Source organism: Trichomycterus rosablanca, chromosome 27 (assembly GCF_030014385.1).
Source record: "Trichomycterus rosablanca isolate fTriRos1 chromosome 27, fTriRos1.hap1, whole genome shotgun sequence".
Classification (NCBI taxonomy): Eukaryota; Metazoa; Chordata; class Actinopteri; order Siluriformes; family Trichomycteridae; genus Trichomycterus; species Trichomycterus rosablanca.
The window spans coordinates 6,095,476-6,121,898 of record NC_086014.1 but is presented as its reverse complement, the minus strand read 5'-3'; the positions used below and the strand labels follow the sequence as shown (position 1 = coordinate 6,121,898).

At 39.5% G+C, this 26,423-nt stretch overlaps 1 protein-coding gene across 2 annotated transcripts; it reads right to left on the bottom strand.

Annotated features, from left to right (window-relative positions):
- Window positions 1-1,912: 1,912 nt before the first annotated feature.
- Window positions 1,913-24,981, bottom strand: glsa (glutaminase a). Of its 2 annotated transcripts, XM_062989833.1 has the most exons (20): window positions 24,713-24,981; window positions 20,136-20,232; window positions 19,811-19,929; window positions 17,957-18,086; window positions 17,655-17,734; window positions 16,771-16,934; window positions 15,785-15,843; window positions 12,336-12,368; window positions 10,238-10,296; window positions 10,045-10,111; window positions 9,345-9,395; window positions 8,981-9,157; window positions 8,721-8,852; window positions 8,211-8,303; window positions 5,876-5,937; window positions 5,680-5,756; window positions 5,208-5,271; window positions 3,805-4,919; window positions 3,547-3,648; window positions 1,913-2,145 (listed from the first exon to the last, which is right to left on the bottom strand). In XM_062989833.1, the coding sequence occupies exons 1-18, from the start codon at window positions 24,940-24,942 to the stop codon at window positions 4,766-4,768; spliced, it is 1,848 nt and encodes a 615-aa protein (XP_062845903.1). In that variant the 5' UTR covers window positions 24,943-24,981; the 3' UTR covers window positions 1,913-2,145; window positions 3,547-3,648; window positions 3,805-4,765. The 2 variants fall into 2 exon arrangements, with proteins under 2 accessions (XP_062845903.1, XP_062845902.1); XM_062989832.1 differs by having other exon boundaries at window positions 3,547-4,919.
- Window positions 24,982-26,423: the final 1,442 nt, after the last annotated feature.

Below are 26,423 nucleotides of genomic sequence, written 5' to 3'. Positions count from 1 at the left end.
ATGGTCCACCAACCAAAAATATTCAGCCAACGGCGCCCGTGGGCAGCATCCTGTGACCACTAATGAAGGTCATAAACAGCAGCAATAGATGAGCGATCGTCTCTGACTTTACATCTACAAGGTGGACCAACTAGGTAGGAGTGTCTAATAGAGTGGACAGTGGACACGGTATTTAAAAATACCTGCTCTGTGGGGGTCCTGACCATTGAAGATCAGGGTGAATGCAGGCTAAAAAAGTATGTAGAGAAACAGATGGTAATTGTCAGTAATTGTAGAACTACAAAGTGCTTCTATATGGTAAGTGGAGCTGATAAAATGAACAGTGAGTGTAGAAACAAGGAGGTTTTAATCTATATAGACATAGCTCAGACACTGTACAAATGCTGTAAGATCTCAATGTTCTACTTCATTTTTATTTGATATTCAGTCTGTGAAATAAATACTTGTATTTGTATTGTATTTTGTAACACAAATTAGTCTGTAACAGTGAAATGCTTTATGGCATTGGTTCTACTAAAACAGAGACTTATACACACATAATTGTACATATATAATACATTCAGAATACAGGCAGAAGCAGTAAGTGGTGGACATCGATACCCAGTGCAGAACATCTCTAAAATAGATCTTTACTAAAGGTGTGTTCACTTACATGGTTATTCTGCTGTACTGTGCCATGTATAATAACTGGCTTTAACATGATTATAGAGAAGCTACGTAGATAACTGGTTCACTAAAATATCAAAGAGGGAAGAGATATTTTAAGGGCCTTATTAATCTTAACTGTTAATGCAGTAAAGCATCGTTCTAGTCTGTGAACACTGAAGCAACAGCTCACACTTTGGTGTTAATTAAGTTTCCATAAATGCCTTTTCTAAAGCTTACAATATTACTAAATTGTATTTAAAATTATGTATGGAAACAAATTACTAAATTGCTTTTTTGGCACATGCCTACTAGATCATTACAAAGGTCTTAACAATTAACATTAGAATTACAAACTTAAGGAGTGTTTTTAATATAATGCAACCACCCTTCCAGTTTTTTATATTTCTGGTGATGCATTGATCCTAAATCACATCCATGCTCTCAGTGCTCGATGTATCCAGGATGCTTCACATTTACACTGATCAACCATAACATTAAAACCACCTCCTTGTTTCTACACTCACTGTTCATTTCATCAGCTCCACTTACCACATAGAAGCACTTTGTAGTTCTACAATTACTGACTGTAGTCCTTCTGTTTCTCTGCATGCTTTGTTAGCCCCCTTTCATGCTGTTCTTCAATGGTCAGGACCCCCACAGAGCAGGTATTATTTAGGTGGTGGATCATTCATTCTCAGCACTACAGTGACACTGACATGGTGGTGGTGGTGTGTTAGTGTGTGTTGTGCTGGTATGAGTGGATCAGACACAGCAGCGCTCACTGTCCACTCTATTAGAAACTCCTACCTAGTTGGTCCACCTTGTAGATGTAAAGTCAGAGACGATCGCTCATCTATTGCTGCTGTTTGAGTTGGTCATCTTTGAGATCTTCATCAGTGGTCACAGGATGTTGCCCACAGGGCATTTTTGGTTGGTGGACTATATACTGTAAGTCCAGCAGTGACAATGAGGTGTTTAAAAACTCCATCAGCATTGCTGTGTCTTATCCACTCATACCAGCACAACACACACTAACACACCACCACCATGTCATTGTCACTGCACCTTTGAAGAACAGCATGAAAGGGGGATAACAAAGCATGCAGAGAAACAGATGGACTACAGCCAGTAATTGTAGAACTACAAAGTGCTTCTACATGGTAAGTAGAGCTGATAAAATGGACAGTGAGTGTAAAAACAGTGGTGGGTTTAATGTTTTGGTTGATCGGTGTATACTAAATGAAAAGAAGAAAATGAATCTCAAATGTATTTAATACACAATAATAAATAAATATATAAATAAATAACCCAACATTCACAAAACTGATTTGGTCTTTTTTTCCTTTCTACTTTCAAGTATTCAAGACTGGACTTCATTTATTAAAACATGAGCAGTCTTAGAAATGTACTGGTCCCTAAAACTCACCCCTAGCCATTACACGTCAGTGCATTCTGAAACATTCTCATCTGTGAGAGCCTCTTCACTAGTACACAAACCTACACATAAAGACAAGAGCAATTATTCTCATACACACAAGTTAGCATGTACTTAGAAGCAGTTACATATTGTGTCACTACAATCAACACAATTACACTACAAAAGTCATGAGACCACTTACAGTAGAATAAATATCTATTAGAACGTGTGCATGACAAATCATCAGAATGACAAACATAATATAATAAAACCTGATTAATCAAGTCTTTTTACACTCCCTGTAATGCAGTTTTTTAAATATCTAACAAGCTCTAACATTATCTATCTATCTGTCTGTCTGTCTGTCTATCTATCTATCTATCTATCTATCTATCATCTGTATATTTGCCTATATCTCCTATATATATATATATATATACTGATCAGCCATAACATTAAAACCACCTCCTAGTTTTTACACTCACTGTCCATTTTATCAGCTCCACTTACCATGTAGAAGCACTTTGTAGTTCTACAATTACTGACTGTAGTCCATCTGTTTCTCTGAATGCTTTGTTAGCCCCCTTCCTTTTTGTTCTTTAATGGTCAGGACTCTCCTAGGCCACCACAGAGCAGGTATTATTTGGGTGGTGGATCATTCTCAAGACTGCAGTGACTGACATAGTGGTGGTGTGTTAGTGTGTGTTGTTCTGGTATGAGTGGATAACACACAGCAATGTTGCTGGAGTTTTTAAACACCTCACTGTCACTGCTGGACTGAGAATCTAAAATATATCCAGCCAACAGCACCCTGTGGGCAGCGTCCTGTGACCACTGATGAAGGTCTAGAAGATGACCAACTCAAACAGCAGCAATAGATGAGCGATCATCTCTGACTTTACATCTACAAGGTGGACCGACTAGGTAGGAGTGTCTAATAGAGTGGACAGTGAGTGGACACAGTATTTAAACTCCAGCAGCGCTGCTGTGTCTAATCCACTCATACCAGCAAAACACACACTAACACACCACCACCATGTCAGTGTCACTGCAGTGCTGATCCACCACCCAAATAATACCTGCTCTGTAGTGGTCCTGGAACAGTCCTGACCATTGAAGAACAGGGTGAAAGCAGGCTAAAATGGAATGTAGAGAAACAGATGGACTACAGTCAGTAATTGTAGAACTACAAAGTGCTTCTATATGGTGAGTGGAGCTGATAAAATGGACAGTGAGTGTAAAAACAAGAAGATGGTTTTAATGTTATGGCTGATCAGTGTATATTTGAATTGATAAATGAAACTTTGGGGTAAGGGTTGCCAGATTGCACTGACTGTCTGACCCATCATGGTTAAAATCCTCCAATTCACATTATGTCAGCCAGAAACCTTGGACAACTTTGCAGGCTGATGTTATTTACAGTGTGCAGAAAATGCACCAATCTGGCAACTCTAGAAAAAGGTTCTATTCAAGCTACATACCTGCTGCAAATCTGCTGCAAATACCAGCACAAGATGAGGCAACATAGTCAAGTGTATCTGACCCTATATACTAAATCTTTAGTCCACCATTCATCGTAGTGTCTGAAAGAATAGTGCACTTTAAAATCCCACAATGCATTGCAATACATTAGTAAACAGATTGACTGCTTACTCTTTATAAAATGTTCTGGAAGTTAATTGCAAATAAATAAATAAAGTTTAAAATATTAAAGCAAAGTAACATTTGTTTTAACTAACCGCTTCACCCTGTGAGGGTCATGGTGGGTCCGAAGCCTACTTAAAATATCTGTCTGCAAAACAGCAGTACACTCTGTACATGGCAGTGCAACACCCAGTAACATTCACTCCTCACTTACTTACTCTCTTACATCTAGGGCAAATTTACAGTAGCCGATCTGAGTGACCAATGAAAAAAAAAAACCACCCGTGTGGTGCACAATGTGCTAAACTCCTTAAAAACTGGAGATGACGTTCAAACGCAGTATGTCAGGGCCCAGGCTGCTGAGTGGCACCAACCTTAGGAGCTGTGCCACAATACAATTATTCCAAAGCTAAAATAATAATAATAATAAAACGGGTAAAAAAACTTTAATATCCACCAGGTAGCGCAGCGGGATATTCCACTAGCACACCAGCGCCGAGATTCTGAACTCTTGGTTCGAAACTTGGTGTTGCCACCTGTCGGCTGGGCGCCATCTAGCGGGCATAATTGGCAGTGCCTGCAGAAGACACGTTTCTGCTATGGCGGGATTAGCGTACTATGTGGGTCGGGTCTTAAAATGCTGTGTAAGGACCCTGATTGGCAAATAGAGAGGCGCCTGTGCAGAGTGCATGGGTGAAAAAGGGTTCCGCTAAGGGCTGCGCACGGGTCGGAGGATACCAAGGCTTATGGGAAATCAACTCTTTTTAAAATTTAATCAAACTTCCACACCTACTGTTGAGCTCTAAGATAAATTTAGGCTATAGACCCTTGATGCCCTATGCCATCACTAGGGATTAGGTAGAAATGACCATTGCACTTAATGTGTCTGGTTCAATGCACATTCAGACTAAAACATCTAACACGATACAAAGTGTAATCGTGTAAACTAAAAATTCCCACCCTGCACAAAAACACATCTACACAAGCTACCAGGTTGATTATCAGAAACACAGTGCACACACACACACACACACACACACACACAAACACACAGATTCAGAGCATGCCATCCAGATTCTTCTCGGCCGTTTCTTTATCTCCAGCAGGACTGGTCTCCTGAGGGCTGTATTTGTTGTGATAGTCCTGTAGAATGGTCACCACATCATGATGACCGAAATGCACTGCCTCGTCCATGGGTGTGTTTCCCCACCTGCGTGCACATGTGCATTTAGATGAGAAACAGGATGCAAAATTACTGCCCCCCCATGACATTGTGTGGTTAATTGTAAATAGTCTGTTCCCACTATGACATTCTGTTACATTTAATGTACTATTAACACCTGGTTAATCAAGGATAATAATACAGTGTATGATATCTTACACAGGTACAGGATGGTTAGTGTCTGAACAAAAGCCCCAGTCAATCTCTGCTTATTGCCTTGACAAAAGGAACATACAGTAGAATATATTTTAGGTATATTTGCAGAAAGTCTCCTACCTGTCCCTGGGTACAGGGTTCACTTTACATGCCTCCAGAAGAAAGCGCACAACCTCAGCATGACCTGTAAACCACATGAATGCAAACAGGCGTAAATAAAACTTAAACATTGTAAGTCTGGAAATGTTTCTTCCATAACAATGTGGCTGTACATGGTGGAAATAATTATAGGTTCTTTATTTGTCTACTATGACTGCAAATTATTAGTGTTGCACCTAAGCAAACCAAAAACTACACCTATGTGTCATCTTACCAGACACTAATACACTAAAGCATGTGTGTGCACTCAGCATTTATCACTTAAGTCACTGTATGATCAGCATGATTGCTTTGGATTGTCTTATTAAACACTAAACAGACACATGCTTTTGAAAACTATGAACCAAGTAATTTGGAGCGGTATAAAAACCACAGTTTAAGAACTACTGGTCCAAGGAATTATGTAACAAAAAAATGCATAATCTCTTAGTACCTTCTGCAGCAGCTACATGTAGAGCTGTTCTGGAGTCATAATCTCTCTGCTCCATATCCATAGAGGACAAAGCAAATCTACATACACACACATACACACACACAGTTTGTGCATCACACAAGGTGCAGATAAAATGTGTGGTGTAAGCAAGCTAGATGGAGCAAATGTGTGTGTTTGGATTTGTGTTTTTATATACCTTCTCAGGGCTGAAACATCCCCCGTGTAAGCAGCAAACAGCAGATTAATGACAGATTTCACCTGAAAGAGAGAAGCATTGTAGGGTCTCATACAACTGATAATGATTGTTGTCTCTTAGTAATCTAAACAATTTTATCTGTGATAGTGGGTAGATTAACATATTGGTGTTTATTGCATCTTGCATCTAGCACATTAACATTTTCGGCATTTAGCAGACGCCTTTATGCAAAGTGACTTACAGTACAATTACAGTTTACAGCCTGAGCAATTGAAGGTTAAGGGCCTTGCTGAAGGGCCCAACAGTACCTTAACCACTAGGCTACAACTTACATTCAATTACAAGTGCTGCAGTTATTTAATTTAGCTGTTTAGATACCTATTAAGCCAGTATGTCTACTTACTTAAAATATAATAACACAGCAACATAACGTATACCATATTAGACCATATGTACTGTATATATACAGTGTATCACAAAAGTGAGTACACCCCTCACATTTCTGCAGATATTAAAGTATATCTTTTCATGGGACAACACTGACAAAATGATACTTTGACACAATGAAAAGTAGTCTGTGTGCAGCTTATATAACAGTGTAAATTTATTCTTTCCTCAAAATAACTCAATATACAGCCATTAATGTCTAAACCACCGGCAACAAAAGTGAATACACCCCTTAGTGAAAGTTCCTGAAGTGTCAATATTTTGTGTGGCCACCATTATTTCCCAGAACTGCCTTAACTCTCCTGGGCATGGAGTTTACCAGAGCTTCACAGGTTGCCACTGGAATGCTTTTCCACTCCTCCATGACGACATCACGGAGCTGGCGGATATTCGAGACTTTGCGCTCCTCCACCTTCCGCTTGAGGATGCCCCAAAGATGTTCTATTGGGTTTAGGTCTGGAGACATGCTTGGCCAGTCCATCACCTTTACCCTCAGCCTCTTCAATAAAGCAGTGGTCATCTTAGAGGTGTGTTTGGGGTCATTATCATGCTGGAACACTGCCCTGCGACCCAGTTTCCGGAGGGAGGGGATCATGCTCTGCTTCAGTATTTCACAGTACATATTGGAGTTCATGTGTCCCTCAATGAAATGTAACTCCCCAACACCTGCTGCACTCATGCAGCCCCAGACCATGGCATTCCCACCACCATGCTTGACTGTAGGCATGACACACTTATCTTTGTACTCCTCACCTGATTGCCGCCACACATGCTTGAGACCATCTGAACCAAACAAATGAATCTTGGTCTCATCAGACCATAGGACATGGTTCCAGTAATCCATGTCCTTTGTTGACATGTCTTCAGCAAACTGTTTGTGGGCTTTCTTGTGTAGAGACTTCAGAAGAGGCTTCCTTCTGGGGTGACAGCCATGCAGACCAATTTGATGTAGTGTGCCGCGTATGGTCTGAGCACTGACAGGCTGACCCCCCACCTTTTCAATCTCTGCAGCAATGCTGACAGCACTCCTGCGCCTATCTTTCAAAGACAGCAGTTGGATGTGACGCTGAGCACGTGCACTCAGCTTCTTTGGACGACCAACGCGAGTCTGTTCTGAGTGGACCCTGCTCTTTTAAAACGCTGGATGATTTTGGCCACTGTGCTGCAGCTCAGTTTCAGGGTGTTGTTAATCTTCTTGTAGCCTTGGCCATCTTCATGTAGCGCAACAATTCGTCTTTTAAGATCCTCAGAGAGTTCTTTGCCATGAGGTGCCATGTTGGAACTTTCAGTGACCAGTATGAGAGCGTGTGAGAGCTGTACTACTAAATTGAACACACCTGCTCCCTATGCACACCTGAGACCTAGTAACACTAACAAATCACATGACATTTTGGAGAGAAAATGACAAGCAGTGCTCAATTTGGACATTTAGGGGTGTAGTCTCTTAGGGGTGTACTCACTTTTGTTGCCAGTGGTTTAGACATTAATGGCTGTATATTGAGTTATTTTGAGGGAAGAATAAATTTACACTGTTATATAAGCTGCACACAGACTACTTTTCATTGTGTCAAAGTGTCATTTTGTCAGTGTTGTCCCATGAAAAGATATACTTAAATATCTGCAGAAATGTGAGGGGTGTACTCACTTTTGTGATACACTGTATATATATATATATTGTATATTTATTCTGACTACATCTTTTAATCTGAACACGGTGAGTTCTAATGGAGATCCATTTGTGCACTGAGAGCTACACAATGATCCCTATCTCACTCCTCTATCCTGTTCAGCCATAGTCCAATCCCTTACAGTAGTAGACTCATTCATTTTAATCTGTATTAAAAAATAGCAGCATAATGCTGGAAGGAAAGAGTAATAATCGTCTCACCCGTTCATCGCCACCCTCTCTGCGGGGATCCAGCTTCTTAGCAAAATGACGAAGGTTATCATAGTTGTGGAAGTTACACAGCTGCACAAGGTCCTAAATGGAGAAGATAAAAAAGAGAGCACAGGGTGAAGATGAACTCTCACTCTCGATCCAGTTTGCATCACAAATGATTTTAATTCATGAAAGTTCACAAGTAAAACGCAATTTTACTTACACTTATCAAAAATGTTTTTTAAAGATATTAACTAATGTAATGCATGAAGATTACAAATAGACCACCCTTGACCATGCCTATTTTAAAAAAGTTATATATTGAATGGTCAAGGATAAACATTGGGATGATGGTAGTTACTCTAATTACAGGAAAAACAGTACCAGATTTTCACTGGCAGCAGGACAAGCAGTACAAGGATGGTCTTAAAATGCTGAGAACTCTCAGTATGACAAAAATAACATGTAAATGTGTTCCTTAAGTGTAGACTACATTATGCCCGGTGTCTGAATCCTTACTGTGCAGAACTTGATTCCACGAACGCTGTTACCCAGTTTGTCCAGAGGTGGAGACCAGCACATGATGCCCATAACATTAGGGACAACCAGCAAGATACCGCCAGCCACACCTGACTTCGCAGGCAAACCCACCTAAAACACACACACACACATATATTTATAATACATAAAATGTGTATTCCTGCAAATAGGAGAAACGTGTAGTACCATTCATTTAAATTATGTGAATCTTGGAAAACAGAAATGCTTGTGAGACTCACGTGAAAGGCAAACTGCCCGGAGAAGTCGTACATGCCGCATGAGTGCATTAGGCTTAGAGTGTTCCTTACAGCTTCGGGGTTCAGCACACGCTCGCCTGTGATTGGACAAAATCCTCCATTGGCCAGCGTAGCCGCCATGACGCTGGCACTCTCACAAGTTACCTCAATAGAACACAGCTAGAAAACATACACACACAGGAATTAAAAAGATGTTTGGACACACATTTATTACACATTCACACACTCGCTCAAATTTACAGCAGCCAATCCACCTTCTGTCTGTTTGGGTTGCTGGGGAGAAAAACAACATACCTAGAGAAATTAAATACCATAGAGTAGACTCTACCTAAATATCCGTACTTACTTGAAAGTAGAAGTCCAGGATTGCGGTCATATCTGTGCCTTCTGGGAAACACTAGGCCGAAAAAAGACAAGGTTTATATAAGACTACTATAAACAAATGAATACAGCTGACACCCAAATCAGTGCCCCTATACTTACCCTTACAAAAAGTTCATAAAAATGATTTTGATTTATGACTTTATTTATTAAACCCCCAGTAAACTAATAAAACAACAAAGTATGTGTTCCAATCAGTCACTATATGGATACACTATATGGATACAAGTAAGAATATTTAAACACCTCTTTTATGTGAATTCATGTGTTACAGCTAAAACAATTGCTAATAAATCAATTAACTAAAGTTAATTATATGCTTCCACTTTGCAGCAAAGGTTTAGGGAAGGCTCTTTCCTTTTTCAGAATGACTGTGCCCCTGTGCACGAAGCAAGGTCTATAAAGACATAAAGAAAACCTCAGTTTAAGGAAACTTCAGTGGCTTGCACAGAACCTCAGCCCCATTAGAACCAAATGCTCTCAAGTCTAGCCTTCTTAAAAGAGATCACATAGGTCACTCTATATTAATACTCATGGTCGGGTGTCCAAATACTTTCAGCCATATAGTGTACGTGTCTCTTAAATTTATGTAAATATTTGACTTGCACTGTATGTGTGCCAATTCAAAATGCTGATACTAGTTAAAATCTTGTATGTATAGTCACCTTCTTCTCCTTTAGATAATAGCCAATGGCAAAGTTTCTGTCCCCAGACAGTCTCTCAGACTGAAACCTGGGTCACACAAAAACAGGTAAGAGACTTTAATCCTTTTAAAAATGACAAGATTAGAAAATAAAATAAAAAACAAGTTTTTATAGCATTATTAGTAGTACGAGTAAAAGAAAAACTGTGACTCACGTAGCGTTGCTGAATCCCACATACTCGTTTCCTGCCAGCTTCTTTATAAAGTTCATCACCTATCGAGCGAAACACACTCGGTTACTCAGACTGCAGCCTGGCAAAGGTCGAGCTAGACAGTGTGCTCAGTGAAAGAACAGGTAGAAACTAATTTAATTCAACCAGATTTTGACGAAATGTTACCCATATACCTAATTTAAAACTGTAATACAATAATAATAATAATAATAATACATTTTATTTATATAGCGCTTTTCAAGATACTCAAAGACGCTTTACATAAGACAAATAATCAAAACAAATACGTACATACACCATACAAATCATAGTACAAAATCAAAATAGTACATCAACATCAAGAATAATTAAGATAAAAACAAAGAGAGCAGCATAAGACAGTTCATTAAAAATTAGCTAAATTATGAGAGAGAACAACAAATATAGAACAATTTCTTAAAATTAGACAGAAGCAGGACAGATTTACATGCAATCAGGAAACTGAAAACTTTACAAGTTTTAGGATCTAGGACTTCACATTTCTGTCGTGATCTAAGTATAAAAACTATTAAAAAGAATAGCAAAAATAAAAGCATTTATTTTGTGTTGTTACAAGTTAAATGCCACTCTGAATAGATGAGTTTTGAGAAGTGACTTGAATTTGGACAGGTCAGGACAATCTCGTAGGTGTTTGGGGAGAGCATTCCATAAAGATGGAGCAGCTATGGAAAAGGCCCTGTCACCCCAGGTCCGGTGCTTGGTCCTAGAGGGTATGGACAGTAGGTTAGCCTCAGAAGAGCGAAGGCTACGGGAGGGAATGTGCTGATGGAGCAGGTCGGTGAGGTAGGATGGGGCCTGATTATGGAGAGCTTTGTGAGTGAATAGAAGAATTTTGAATTGAATGCGTTGAGCAACGGGAAGCCAATGAAGTTTTTGTAGAACAGGTGTAATATGATCACGGGAGCGAGTATGAGTAAGGAGGCGAGCAGCTGAATTCTGGATATACTGAAGTTTTTTTAGGATTTTGTTAGATGTACCATAAAGGATGCTATTGCAATAATCAATTCTGGATGTAATAAAAGCATGAATCAAGGTTTCGGCGGCAGAAAAGGAGAGTGATGGACGTAGACGTGCTATGTTTTTTAGATGAAAGAAAGCAGTTTTGGTGATGTGATTTACATGGCGGTCAAAAGAGAGGTTGCTATCAAAAATTACACCAAGATTTCGGATGTTAGAAGACGGAGACAAAGTGTCATTATCAATGGTAATTTGAAAATTTTTTGTGGTTTTTGCCAGGGTTGTAGGACCTACGATGATCATATCTGATTTTTCACAGTTTAATTTGAGGAAATTAGCTTTCATCCACAATTTCATTTCAGTGATGCAATTTGTCAGAGTGGAGTGAAGTTCAGTATTAATGGATTTGGAGGAGATGTAAAGCTGAATATCATCAGCATAGCAGTGGAAATGTAAACCATGCCGACGTATGATGTCACCAAGGGGGAGCATATAAAGAATAAACAAAAGGGGACCTAACACTGAGCCTTGGGGAACGCCTTGGGACAGTGGAGCAATGGCAGAACTACAATTGTTGATATTAACAAACTGTTGTCTGTTTATGAGATATGACCTTAACCACAAAAGGGCAGTACCAGTGATGTTGACAGAGGATTCAAGGCGGGACAGAAGAATGGAGTGATTAATGGTGTCAAAAGCTGCAGTAAGATCAAGGAGGACAAGATATCACTGAAGGCACAGTGTCACACCGGGCTGAATGGCAGCAGTGCAGCAACATGGAGACCTGGGTTTGTTCCTCACCCTAACACTTTTTACTTTGCTTTCTGCTGATTAGAATGTGTGTGTATTTCCTGAAGCCTATTGTCAAATTTCCGTCCAAGTTATGCAAATGTTTGGACACCCCGGGTCAAGTTCAAAGTTAGTGAGTTTGACACCCCTGCTCTAAGAGCACCAAAAGTCCTGTGCAGAGATGGGAGAAGCTGTAGGGCGGACAGCCATCTCTACAGAGTACTCCTAATACTTAATATGCATGATAAAATCATCAGGTGAAAAACAAAATGCTATATATATAAACTTTACTTACATAATCAAATTTCTCAGCATTACCCGCACCTTGCTGAAAAACAGATAAAGTATAAATGGTAGCTTCTTTAACAATTAATTATTTCTAGTAAAACTAAATTCTACATTTTGAAATCTATACATTTAGCACTCATTCTGTTTCATTTTATAAAAAGCCAACACTTTAGATAGTCTACACAACCCATTTACACACAAGCAATCAGACTACTGGCTTTTCTTTTCTTTTTCTTTTTTTATACTAAAACCTGACAAACAGCTGGAGAAAGCTTAAAGAGGAAGATGAGTTTGTAGTATGGAAAAGCTTGCATTAATATGTGTGTGTCCATGTCTAGTGTGTTAGCTGCATTTGAGTCTTTCTGCATTCTGTAAGAATGAAGGGCGCATTACAAATGCTACTGAAATGCAGCTTATGTGTTATAGATTGTGTTATATGTCTGTGAAACACCACTAATGTGTGTTAGTTCACAAAAAAACAGAAACAAGATTATTTTATATTTTTCAACATTGAAGAAATATCTTTTCATAAAACAGGGCATGCAGAAAATGTATGCAAATGTTTAAAACTAAAGGCTTTGTTTCATTTTATGCCTCATACTGCATAGCAGATTGAAATTAGTAACACTGGGGTAGTGCACTACTCTAACATCCAATTTAATACAGTTGTATGTTGTTTGGGACAGAGCCATAATGGTGAAATTGGAATTAGAAACACTGGGGTAGTGCACTACTTTAACATATACTTGTATGTGGTTTGGGACAGAGCCATAATGGTGGGATTGGAATAGTACAGTTGTATGTGGTTTGGGACAGAGCCATAATGTTGGAAGTGCACTTTATCATACTATTTAGTACAGTTGTATGTGGTTTGGGACAGAGCCATAAGAGTGGAATTAGAATTAGTAACACTGGGATAGTGCACTACTTTAACAGACTATTTAGTACACTTGTATGTGGTTTGGGACAGAGCCATAATGGTGGAATTGGAATTAGTAACGCTGGGGTAGTGCACTACATTGACATACTATTTAGTACAGTTCTATGTGATTTGGGACAGAGCCGAAGTAATGCAAGGTTTAATTTTAATACTCTGACTGCATAGTGAATTGAAATTAGTAACACTGAGGTAGTGCACTAGTTTGGCATACTATTTGGTGCAGTTGTATGTGGTTTGGGACAGAGCCAAAATGATGCAAGCTGCCATTTTAAGACTGACTGCATAATGGATTGGAATTATAACACTGGGGTAGTGCACCACATTGACATACTATTTAGTACAGTTGTATGTGGTTTGGGACAGAGCCAAAATTGAAAAAGCTGTCATTTTTACCTTCAATAAGTTTATGACTTATTGAATGACTAGGGAGATGTTTCCAATATTTTTGAATAAGGGCATAGATATAGAGAGCATATCCCAGGTTGTTTTTGGAAGCTGGGGTCAGAGCGCAGGGTCAGCCATCGTACAGCGCCCCTGGAGCTAAGAGCTTGCTCAAGGGCCCAACAGTGGCTGCATGGCAGGGCTCTACCCACTAGGCTACCACTGTCCCTACCTAGTTATTATTCAACAAAGAGTATTACAACGCATCAAACCTCACTTATAGTGGTTGAGCTACTATAGCAAATAAAAAAAACACACTTATCGGAGTTTCATTCCTGTCTGCCAAAAACAGGAATCTACATTTGAAAGCTAAATTTGGCACAGGCTCAGCCAAACTAGACAGTTGAAGAATCAAATTTTAATTTCTGCTGTAACATGCAGATGATAGGACCAGATATTGGTATAAACAGCATGATTCTATGGACCCAATCTGTCTTGTGTCTAACAGAAAAATTAATAACATAACCTTTAAAAGACGACATGTGTAAACAAAAATGTTCATGTCAAGAGGGAATGTGAATGAACTAAAACAGTTCTCTGTAGCTCTCACAAATACACATGCATGTTCAATCATGCAATTTATACAGTAAAGCAACAGATTCTACCGAGGTACAGATTGTGTATTAGAGCAACCTACAATACGGAAAGTCAATAACTGATTAAGCTTAGGACTATAATCAAAATCAAATTGAGATTTGTTCAATGAAGAAAAAAAAAGACTGAAAGCAAAAAGTTACCAACTTCATTGACCTGTTGGAGTGGTTATAATTTTCCACAGTTCCTAATGCTGGAAAAATATGGGACAACAATAAAAACCACAACACAGTATGCACAGACACATCACACCGAAATCATCATACTTCATAAAATAATACTGCTTTCTTCATCTCATTCATTACATGTTTTATGTGAAATGTATTCATTTACATATTCTAATTTGTAACCACATTATATGGCTTTTTACAAGATTATATGTTTAGTGTTCAATCACAGAATTGTCTACATTAGGCATGTCGAAAAATCTAGGCGCCAAACGGCACCCACAGACTGCTGAAGAACTACTGGCATTAATGTAGTGGTGTCATTTAATCAAATAATTTACTCTGCATGACACAATATACACTGATCACCTCCTTGTTTCTACACTCACTGTCCATTTTATCAGCTCCACTTACCATATAGAAGCACTTTGTAGTTCTACAATTACTGACTGTAGTCCATCTGTTTCTCTGCATGCTTTGTTAGCCCCCTTTCACCCTGTTCTTTAATGGTCAGGACCACTACAGAGCAGGTATTATTTAGGTGGTGGATCATTCTCAGCACTGCAGTGACACTGACATGGTGGTGGTGTGTTAGTGTGAGTTTTTAAACACCTCACTGTCACTGCTGGACTGAGAATAGCCCACCAACCAAATATATCCAGCCAACAGCGCCCCGTGGGCAGCATCCTGTGACCACTGATGAAGGTCTACAAGATGACCGACTCAAACAGCAGCAATAGATGAGCGATCGTCTCTGACTTTACATCTACAAGGTGGACCAACTAGGTAGGAGTGTCTAATAGAGTGGACAGTGAGTAGACACGGTATTTAAAAACTCCAGCAGCGCTGCTGTGTCTTATCCACTTAACACACCACCACCATGTCAGTGTCACTGCAGTGCTGAGAATGCTCTGTAGTGGTCATGGGAGAGTCCTGACCATGGAAGAACAGCATGAAAGAGATCTAACAAAGCATGCAGAGAAACAGACGGACTACAGTCAGTAATTGTAGAACTACAAAGTGCTTCTATATGGTAAGTGGAGCTGATAAAATGGACAGTGAGTCTAGAAACAAGGAGGTGGTTTCAATGTTATGGCTGATCACCATTGCTCTAATTTAAACAACGGTCAAGTATTAGACAGCCATTTCTGCTATTTTAAAATAGTCAAATGTAAATATTCCCCTTTAATTATAGTAAAGTCGGGCAATTATTGGCTGTCTGACAGATTTCTGTCTGCACAAATACAGTCATTATTAAATATGACTGTAATCCAAAACAACACCACATCACAATAAAGGGTGAATGGAATTTACCTTAATAAGCGATGTACATACTATTGCTCCTGCATTTACCATTGGATTGTGTGGCTTATCTGAAAGACAAAGTAAAAACAGATTGTTATTGATCTGTGTTTAAGTTTAAATTAGCCTTGCTGGACAAAACTACCAGTGTTCAAGCTGCATATGAACATTATATGTTTGTTTATTAGGATTTTAATGTCATGTTTTACACTTTTCATTACATGACGGAAACGGTAGTTACTCATTACACAAGGTTCATCAGTTCACAAGCAGTCTTGGACAATTTAGTGTCTCCAATTCACCTCACTTGTATGTCTTTGGACTGGGAGAAAACCGGAGCATCCGGAGGAAACCCACGTGGACACGGGGAGAACATGCAAGCACCACACTGAAAGGACCCGGACCGCCCCACCCGGGGATCGAACCCAGGACCTTCTTGCTGTGAGGCAACGGTGCTGCCCACTTAGCCACCGTGCCGCCCGCATATGAACATTATATGAAGGAAAGGATCAACACAATAAGTACTGAATCAAGTGAAAGGAAATAGCTGTTATGTGCACTAAGCCAACATTGTCGTAAAGTCAAGTTCCCTTAGATCCTAAACATAAACTAAAGACTTTGACCCATCTAATAATATAATTGTATTGCATTTAAATACATTTTAAAGTGTTCCTAATACAGTGGTTGAGAAGTATATTCTAATGTTACATTTCTGAATACTGCTTATATTCTTACAGTGTTATAGTGTTGTTGCACAGAGGAAATTACCATGTTTAGTGATGGACTGAGCAATTTTGGATGAGTGCTGATCTAAATTAATCTGACTGGTTAAATTATAATCGTTAATAGTACACATTTACACACAAGTAAACAATCAAAAATATCAATGCATTTTAATAAATGCCAAACCATCATTGGTCTAACAGTCTGTATATCTGTGTGTATCAAAGATGCTGGTGTATGTGTGTGAGGGCTAGGTAGTAGTGTGTGTGCCTTACCGTCTTCATTAAGGAAAAGCTTGTTAAAGCGCAAGCCACTGGGTTCTTTTCCAATAAAGCGGTGAACATACTCTGTGCCATGATCGTGAACAGCTATGGCGTATTTCAGAGGCTTTACACATGACTGCAGACAAAACGGTACTTTGGTATCACCCATTGTGTGTCTGTAAAAAAAAAAATACATGTCATAGTACATTAATTAAAAATGACATGAGCACATCAATGCAAGTAATCAAAGTAAATATAGAACAAAATCAAAAGCCATGTACACTGATCAGCCATAACATTAAAACCACCACCTTGTTTCTACACTCACTCCATGTGTCTGATGTCTCATACCAGCACAACACACACTAACACACCACCACCATGTCAGTGTCACTGCAGTGCTGAGAATCATCCACCACCCAAATAATACCTACTCTAGTGGTCCTGACCATTGAAGAACAGAGTAAAAGCAGGTTTAAAAAGTATGTAGAGAAATAGATGGACTACAGTCAGTAATTGTAGAACTACAAAGTGCTCCTATATGGTAAGTGGAGCTGATAAAATGGACAGTGAGTGTAGAAACAAGGAGGTGGTTTTAATGTTATGGCTGATCGGTGTATGTTTTACATTATTTTTATCCCCATTAAACCATTCAATGGCCTGTGTTTGAGATAACTGTCATCCTGAAATAATCTAACACCAGAGGGATAAACATGTTGTATTAAATAGATCATGTGATCAGGAAAAAAATGAATTGACTTGTAGTGACTTTTTCTTCTAAAGGTGCAAACTGACCCAAACCATTACGTGCACCTCTCATTTGAACTTGCATTCGTCCACTGTTACTGTTGTATCTGTATAAAAACTATTACTTGTATGACTGAGCCACATTTTACCTCTGCCCATCCACAGTACAGACAGACACGGCCCAGAGATCAGGACTGAACTTAGCCAGCTGAGGAATGTAGTCTGCTACCTACACAAACGACAATACACACAGTAAGAACATGCATGTCACAGCAGTGTTGAAACAGTGTTGTGGGTGAATAGCTGGCACACATACGTCTTTGTCCAACACAATGTTCAAGCACTGTAAAGCTACTTGACCTTAGAAAGTCACCAAAACATATAGAGACCAGAAGCTAGCAATATTTACACTGATATAGTCAAGACAATATTGGCAAACTCCCAGTCTCACCTGTCCTCCAGAAAGTTTTCTGGCGTTCTCATAAAGTTCATCAATGTGTGACGTGAATGACTGGAAATCAGGAATCACAAATTTCTTCCTGAATGCCTGAGTCAGCAGCACGATGTTGCTTTGTACACACCTGTATGTGGAAATGTATAAATACACACAAATAGAAAAGGAAAAGACAAGGACAAGACAACTGATGAATTCATTTTTAAGGACCTAATGACAAAACAAACAAGTTCTTACTGGCATGTGATGAAAGCAATGCTAGGTAAAAATATCCATTTGGTACCAAAAATGTAATCACATGCATATACATAAATTTATAACATTAATGACGTTCATCAGTTAAATCATCTTTATTTTCTGAGAAAACTTCGGTCCTTTGGTGTGTGCAAACCCCTGTTGCGGACTTCCTACCAGTCGGTTGTAGCCAGTGCCCTGTTCTACGCTGCGGTCTGCTGGGGCAATGGCATCACAACCAGCGCCTCCAAGAGACTCATTAAACTAATCAGGAAGGCTGGCTCGGTCATTAGAGTTAAGCTGGAATCTTTGGAAAGTTGTAGAACGTAGGACACTTAATAAACTTTTAATCATCCTGGACAATGCTGCACACCCCCTCCAATCAACAGTGAAGGCACAGATGTGTGTTTAGCAACCGGCTAAAACAGTTACACTGTGCTAAAGAGCGGCATATAAGGTCCTTTTTACCCTCTGCCATCCTATTCTACAACGAGTCTCTTCACAGTCGAGGCAGCAAGGTCTAATGTTGTTATTCAATGAAGTCACTTTATTTTCTAGACCCTAAATTTGCTGACACTGTCATTATTTTGATATTATTAATCTAGTGATAGTAAAGGTAATAATGTTGATAATAGTGGTAATAATGGTAGTGGTAATTATAGTGGTAATTATAATGGTAATAATAAATGTGTATATTGTAGGGCTGTCGTTAATCGCGGGGGTCCTCCCTGATATTAACATATCAGCCCCCCCATTGGCTGCACTTTTTTTTTGCACTGGGGCCCATGAGCTCCTCGTTACACCACTGGTGTTGCATCTACAAATGGTTCATATTATGAGCGCCTGTTTTCAGAAAGATCCTCACTTTTGTCATATAATGCGAACAGACTTGTCATTTTGAATAACTGGCTGAAAGATGGGTAGCTGTTAACAACTCTATATAGGCATTGGCTGGCTTTCTAAAAATAATTTAGATTTAATGATTTCATCATAATTTTATGAATGTTTTTATTGGTAAACATGTTCTTGCAATAAAAATTTGCATAACTGTTCAAATTGTGCTTAGTTATTAGTTAGCGATTAATTGCGATTATTTTGGTTCTTTAATCGTGATTAATCTCGATTAAAAAATTGAATCATGTGACAGCCCTAGTATATTGATACTTTACATTATACTGTGTTTTACTCCATATTTGTATATAGCGGTGCCCCCGTATATACCCCCTTACTGTTTTTTTCTATATTGCATGGTTGTGCAATATGTGTAGAGTTCTGTGTTTTGCTGCTGTAACGATACAATTTCCCTCAGGATTAATAAAGTTCTACCTATCTATCTATAAATTGAAAAACTATATGAATTACCAATGCCCTGTTTGTGAACAGTCGCTTCATTAAGTCGCTGGTAAACTGCATGTAGTGTTAATATTAAAACTTGCACATTAATGTAATGAAAAATGATATTTTGCCTCATGACTTTATAGTAGCTGCATTTCTACTACTTGATTAGCCTATTCAATCTTTCAATGTACTGCATGCTAGTGCTTTGTCTAAAATCTAAATGCTGAACTGCTCTATGATCATGATATTTATCACCGTATGCCTGTGTGTGGCTGTTACTTTTTAAAAAGGTGTCGATCCAGAGCTCCATCGGATGTAGTCTTCATTGTGACCTTTAGCATCTCCATACACTCTTTCAGACGAGGGTCTCCTGTACGTAGACCCGTTGCTTTAAGTGCCTACATGAATTGAACACAGTTATTGATTAAACAGCATAACAGGTGATAGATGGAGAGAAAAAGCTTTTTTTAGTTTCCTGAACAGCTTAAAGGCAGCACAGTGGCACTGGAACAGCTAAGAAGGATATTTAATGTAAGGTGGAGGAAACACTATAGGGTGTTTGATTTACTGCGTAAAAAAACACAACACACTGAATTGATTTTACCGTAGTAAACTTGTGCGCTGGGATTTTTTCTTGACCCTCTGCAATGGTGTAGAAGAGCAGGTCTTCCAAACTGGGCAGAATGCCTGCCTTCCTTTTCCTGCAGAAACACATAGAAAATGAGAAAACTCATATCAGACTAATCAGAACTACTACTAATAATGTTTAAATACACAGATACTAAACTAGCCATTTAAAATTAATTTTGTAGTTCATCAATTATAGGAGAAGTGTTGAGGGATGGGGGGGGGGAATATGCCCAACCATAGGTGTAAGAATGGTTTTAGCTTGTGAATGATAGCAGTTGTTTTCAAAAGGTTCCAGAATGTGAAACTGTTGGTCTTGGGTTGAAAAGGTTCTAGCACTCTAGGATTTAGCTGCATGTGATTTCGAATGGGTTATAGAAGGGTGGTAACACTAACACACTAGAAAGCCAAAAAAACAATAAATACTTACATTAAAAGCAAGCAGATCAAACAAAGAAAGAGAAGAATATCAACAAAGGCTTATAACACAAGAAAAATATTGAATAAAGGGTTCGTCACATTTAGCCACTTCCTTTCTGAGGGTGTCTTTTTTTACTGGGCCTGCTTTTAAATCTATTGCACATTTTCACGCAATGCTATATCTGTCCTTCCCTTTTGTAAATAGAAGCTAGATCCATAGCTGTGCAGAACAAAGTGCTAACAGAACAGCTCCCCCACCAGCAGCCAGTATTAGTCACCAGCAGTAGGATAGTGTCACATTTTATATGGCAAAACAGGGCAAGCTAGCTCTGGCACTGGCAGTCTGTAATTTTAAGCTACACTAAGCCTCCACTTTCCTATAGTGAACGCCACTGTTCCCCTACTGTCGATAGTGAACTGTTTTCATAAGCACAAACTCTCACACGTCGATTAAAAATCATAAAATGTGACTGCATGTTCGGGGGGATTTTCTGTTTTATTTAATATGGAATAACAGCATCTCACACACCCTGATGGACACTTACCATATAGGAGCACTTTGTAGTTCTACAATTACTGACTGTAGTCTATCTATTTCTCTGCATGCTTTGTTAGCCCACTTTCATGCTGTTCTTCAATGGTCAGGACCACCACAGAGCAGGTATTATTTAAGTGGTGGATGATTCTCAGCACTGCAGTGACACTGACATGGTGGTGGTGTGTTAGTGTGTGTTGTGCTGGTATGAGTGGATCAGACGCAGCAGCGCTGCTGGAGTTTTTAAATACCGTGTCCGCTCACTGTCCACTCTATTAGACACTCCTACGTACCTAGTTGGTCCACCTTGTAGATGTAAAGTCAGAGACTTGGTCATCCCCTAGACCAGGGGTCGGCAACCTAAGGCACGCCGTGTGCCAAAGCTGGCACGCGATACACGTTTGCCTGGCACGCTCGCAGCCCTGCACATAAAAAGTGTATTTTATGTGCAGGGCTGCGAGTTATTAGTTGGATCCGTCCCTACACTTTATGCCTCGTTCGCTACCTCTTGATTAACCTTAACAAGCATAAATTACTCCACCTTAACTCCATTCGCCACCTCCTCCTATGGCCAATTAAGGTGGAATGATGTGAGTCGGCTTTCAATGCGAACTTTAGTATAATATGGCTGCTAAACGCGCAAAAGTGGATGTTCGTTCATTTCAACAAGACTGGACAGATTTGTATGGATTTATTCAACAAAAAGACCGGGTTGTATGTGCCATATGCTGTGAAAGCGTCGTTAGTCGCACATCAAGTGTGCGCCGTCATTTTGAGACAAAGCACCAAAGCTCATTTAGGGATGATGCTGAAAAAAACGAATCAATCAAACGAGCAATTTCAAGGTACTATAAACAGACGAGTGTTCTTCAAAATTTAAGCCATGGTAAAAGTTATGCCACACTTGCAAGTTACAAGATAGCTCAGTGCATTGCTAAACGTGGAAAGCCATTTACTGATGGAGAATACATTAAAGAAGCCTTTTGTGCAGCAAGTGATTTGTTTGACGGTTTGACGAACAAAAACACTATCATTGCTAGGATTAAAGACGTGCCTGTTTCAGCAAGAACAGTTGAGCGTCGTATCACAGATATGGCGGGTAATATCAGGGAGCAGCAGGTGACCGGACTGAAGGACTGCGCTGTGTTTAGCGTTGCGCTTGATGAAAGCGTGGATATTAATGATTTGCCTCGTTTGGCAGTTGTGGCCAGATTCTGTGACTCTGTTGGAGTTCGAGAGGAGTTATGCTGTTTAAAACCCATGTACGGCACCACAAAAGGTGAGGACTTGGCTAAAACCAAAAAAGCAAAAAGGATTCGTCAAAATAATTGAAGACAAAATTGGGCACCCTGTTCTTAAATTTCACTGCATAATACACCAGGAAAATCTGTGTGCAAAGATGTCGAATTCTGATCTTAACACAGTGATGGCAACGGTTGTGAAAATCGTGAATTTTCTGCGAGCTCGCTCTGCCTTAACTCACAGGCAGTTCCAAGCACTGCTTGATGAAATGGATTGTGCATACAAAGACATCCCGCTTCACTCCAGTGTCCGGTGGCTGAGTAGTGGAAAAGTGCTTGAGAGTTTTGTGAACTGCATTGATGCAATCAAAGCATTTCTTCCTGACAAGGACCAGAATTACCCAGAGCTGGAAGATGTCAGATGGCTTGAGAAACTTATGTTTTTGACTGATATTACATCACACTTGAATGAACTCAATGTTTGCATGCAGGGAGCTGGACAAACAGTCATGGGGCTGTTTGAGACATGGAAGTCATTCACATCCAAGCTTAAAGTTTTTGCATTTAAAGTTAAAGTTGGGACATTTCGCTATTTCAAACACTTGAGAGAGATCTCCACTCGAAATTCAGTCAGAACAGCCAACATTTCCATGTACATGAGAGAACTTGAGTTGGAATTTGCCAGGAGATTCCAAGATTTCCAGACACATGGACCAATGTTTTCCTTTCTCATTCATCCGGACAAACTTAGTGTGAAAGACATGGACTTGTCAATTTTCCAATGGATAGGCATTGATGGTTTTGAAATGCAGCTGATTGACTTTCAGAGCTCATCTCTGTGGACAATGAAGTTCTGTGAACTGCGGACTTCACTTGAAACATCTAAAGAAAATGCACAGTCCCTGTTCATGTGTTGGACATCACTGCCAGAAAAATATGACTGTTTGAAGAAGGTTGCGTTGGCGATGCTGTCAGTCTTTGGATCAACATATCTGTGTGAGCAGATCTTCTCACACATGAATTCCATCCTCAACCCCTCACGAAGCAGGCTTACTGCAGACCACTCTGAGAACTGTGTTCAGCACAAAGTCACCTCATATACACCACAGATAGATCATCTTTGCAGAGAAAGTCAGGGACAAGGATCACACTGACATGTAAGTTTAATTAGCTGATTAATTGGTTTATGTCACATACACATCAACTGTTTGTGTTATATGACTAATGTCACACTGAGTACTTCATTTTCAATTAATTTTTTTTTATTGGCACAGTGTACAAAAAAGGTTGCCGACCCCTGCTCTAGACCTTCATCAGTGGTCACAGGACGCTGCCCACGGGGTGCTGTTAGCTGGATATATTTATGGTTGGTGGACTATTCTCAGTCCAGCAGTGACAGAGAGGTGTTTAAAAACTCCATCAGCATTGCTGTCTGATCCACTCATACCAGCACAACACACACTAACACACCACCACCATGTCAGTGTCACTGCAGTGCTGAGAATCATCCACCACCTAAATAATACCTGATCTGTGGGGGTCCTGGCCATTGAAGAACAGGGTGAAAGCAGGCTAAAAAGGTATGTAGAGAAACAGATGGACTACAGGCAGTAATTGTAGAACTACAAAGTGCTTCTATATGGTAAGTGGAGCTGATAAAATTGAGAGTGTGTGGAGAAATGTTATGGCTGATTGGTGTATATTATATTTTGATAAATATGATCAAAATTGCTTACTGAAAAAAGGGCATGGCCGCTAATTCCTAGTTAGTTATTGTGTTGTTAACAGCTGGAGGTTCTCTGTGTCAATAAAAACCAGGGCTAGTTTGACTGCACCTATTTAAAACCTGTCATCTTATTCTGTATGTTGATTTTTCTGGATGATTAGATAAGTGACACTGTCCACAGGCAAGCAAGCTGTACATTAACGTAATGACATGGTGCTTTGCTCTTGCTCATCACTTATTAACCATTCACCATTTCGATGTAAAGCTATGTTGACCGTGGACACCCATATTTCAGCAGTTTCTAATTCATGACAGAACTGCTTTTGTTGGTTCTCAAATTACATGGACAAATTTACTTTCAGTCAATGGAAACAATTTGGGTTTTCTTCATGACCTTGACAGAAGAACACTGTTCCATTTACCTTTAAACTGAAGGCTCATACAGACTCAGGACGTGTGGCGACTCCATACTAATGACTATAGTTTTGGAAAAGGATGTTTATGACAAATTCATGGCCATGTTACCACATATTTTTTGTCATATTGTTTATATAATAACGAAATGACTGAATTTCTGACCCGTTAGCATACCGGCTAACATAATGTTTAGCCACAGTGCTAATGACGCTTACTTCTCTGTGGCATCTGTCCCGTCCTTCGGTTGGTCCGTGTCCGCTCTCGTGCACAGGTAACGACTGGTTTGAAGCCAAGCGTTCGCGGATGGTCGACATTTCCCAGTTAGAGCTCTGACACTATAGCTCGGGTTTCGTGTCGTCTTAATTCTGGAAATATCAGAAAAATGTCGCCTCAGACACGGTTTAAGCAGCTCCCTTAAAACTACAGAACCTCTCAGTTTAAACATTTCGGTGTCGTGTCGCTCGAGTGTATATATAAAGCAACAGAAAATAAGACAATTCTGGTAAATAATATAGTATTAAGTGTCGCGTTCTTTTGTGATGTATGCCGGTTTCCCGAAGAGCCAGGAGTCGGTTCAGCACTGGAAAGCTAGAATCGAAAACTTCGAAGCTTGTAATCGATTCCACAAATTGATTCAGTTTGATTCTCTACCTAGAAGTCGACTCACTGAACACTACATTTCGACAATATAGTTTGAACGCTGCAACTCCACATCTAGTTGTTTTTACGTAATAAATAAGTTATGCACAAATGTATGCGTAGTATTTACCGTTTATTGGCTAACTTTATTATATTAAAATACACAAAATAATAACTGAGCATAACTTACACTCTATGCTAAATTTAAGCAATGAAATTGAACTAATAGAAATTATGGACTAATATGACTAAAGTTTGGAAATTGGGTTAGTAGTAAAAATAATTGTTTTACTATATTTTAGGAGTCGATTCTCCAGCTTGACTCGAAATTGGAGTCGACTCCGAAATTTGGAAACGAACAACCCCAGCCTCCCGTATCCGCTGAACAAAGATGCTCCTCACTGGCTGAGAGTCAACGCCCTGGAATTCTATTGGTAAGATAAATACAATACACGATGCTGATTGGTCGAATCACGTGCCACTTGTCATCGATGAGGCAACGCTAAACCGCAGGTGATACCGGTGTGCATGTAAGATGTGAGAGGAGCAGTCTGTACAGACATGGTTTATACTTATAAAACTACTGTATAATACTATCTATCTATGATGAACTAAGTCTGAGGTTTTTGTTCAGAACCAATTATATAATAACAAAACAATGTATCCTTTTCATTGCACTTTTATGGCTTTTTGTAAAAGAAACAAATTTATTTAAATAACTTCAATTGATTTTCAGTTAGATGTTTTTCATACAATCATATACAATAATTATTAATTATTGTAATTAGCTATGGGCGGCATGGTGGCTCGGTGGGTAGAACTGTCGCCTCACAGCAAGAAGGTCCTGGGTTCGATCCCCAGGCGGGCCGGTCCGGGTCCTTTCTGTGCGGAATTTACATGTTCTCCCCGTGTCTGCGTGGGTTTCCTCTGGGAGCTCTGGTTTCCTCCCACAGTCCAAAAACATGCAGTCAGGTTCATTGGAGAGACTGAATTGCCCTAGAGGTGAATGTGTGTGTGTCTGCCCTGCGATGGACTGGCGCTTCGTCCAGGGTGTTACTGTGTGCCCTGCGCCCATTGAAAAGCTGGGATAGGCTCCATTTGCATTCATGCAAATCAACTGCATATAAGGTCGGGGTATTCAACACCAGCTCAGACTGAAGAAGTCACTTGAATGAGTGACGAAACATAACTCTACAACAAACTTGTGTCCAGATGAACAGTATTAATAGTTTCTAAGTCCAAGTTCTAAGTTTCTTACAAGCTGTACCTACAAATAAAGATGAGAAA

What these genes read in the sequence shown, in the direction of transcription:
- glsa (XM_062989832.1), bottom strand. Translation starts at nt 24,942, where the DNA reads ATGTTTAAACTGAGAGGTTCTGTAGTTTTAAGGGAGCTGCTTAAACCG. An exon ending in GCTTTTCCTTAATGAAGACG is followed by an intron (nt 15,844 to 16,770) that starts GTAAGGCACACA and finishes TTTGTCTTTCAG; the next exon opens with ATAAGCCACACAATCCAATG. An exon ending in AACCCTGTACCCAGGGACAG is followed by an intron (nt 4,920 to 5,207) that starts GTAGGAGACTTT and finishes ATGTGCACGCAG; the next exon opens with GTGGGGAAACACACCCATGG.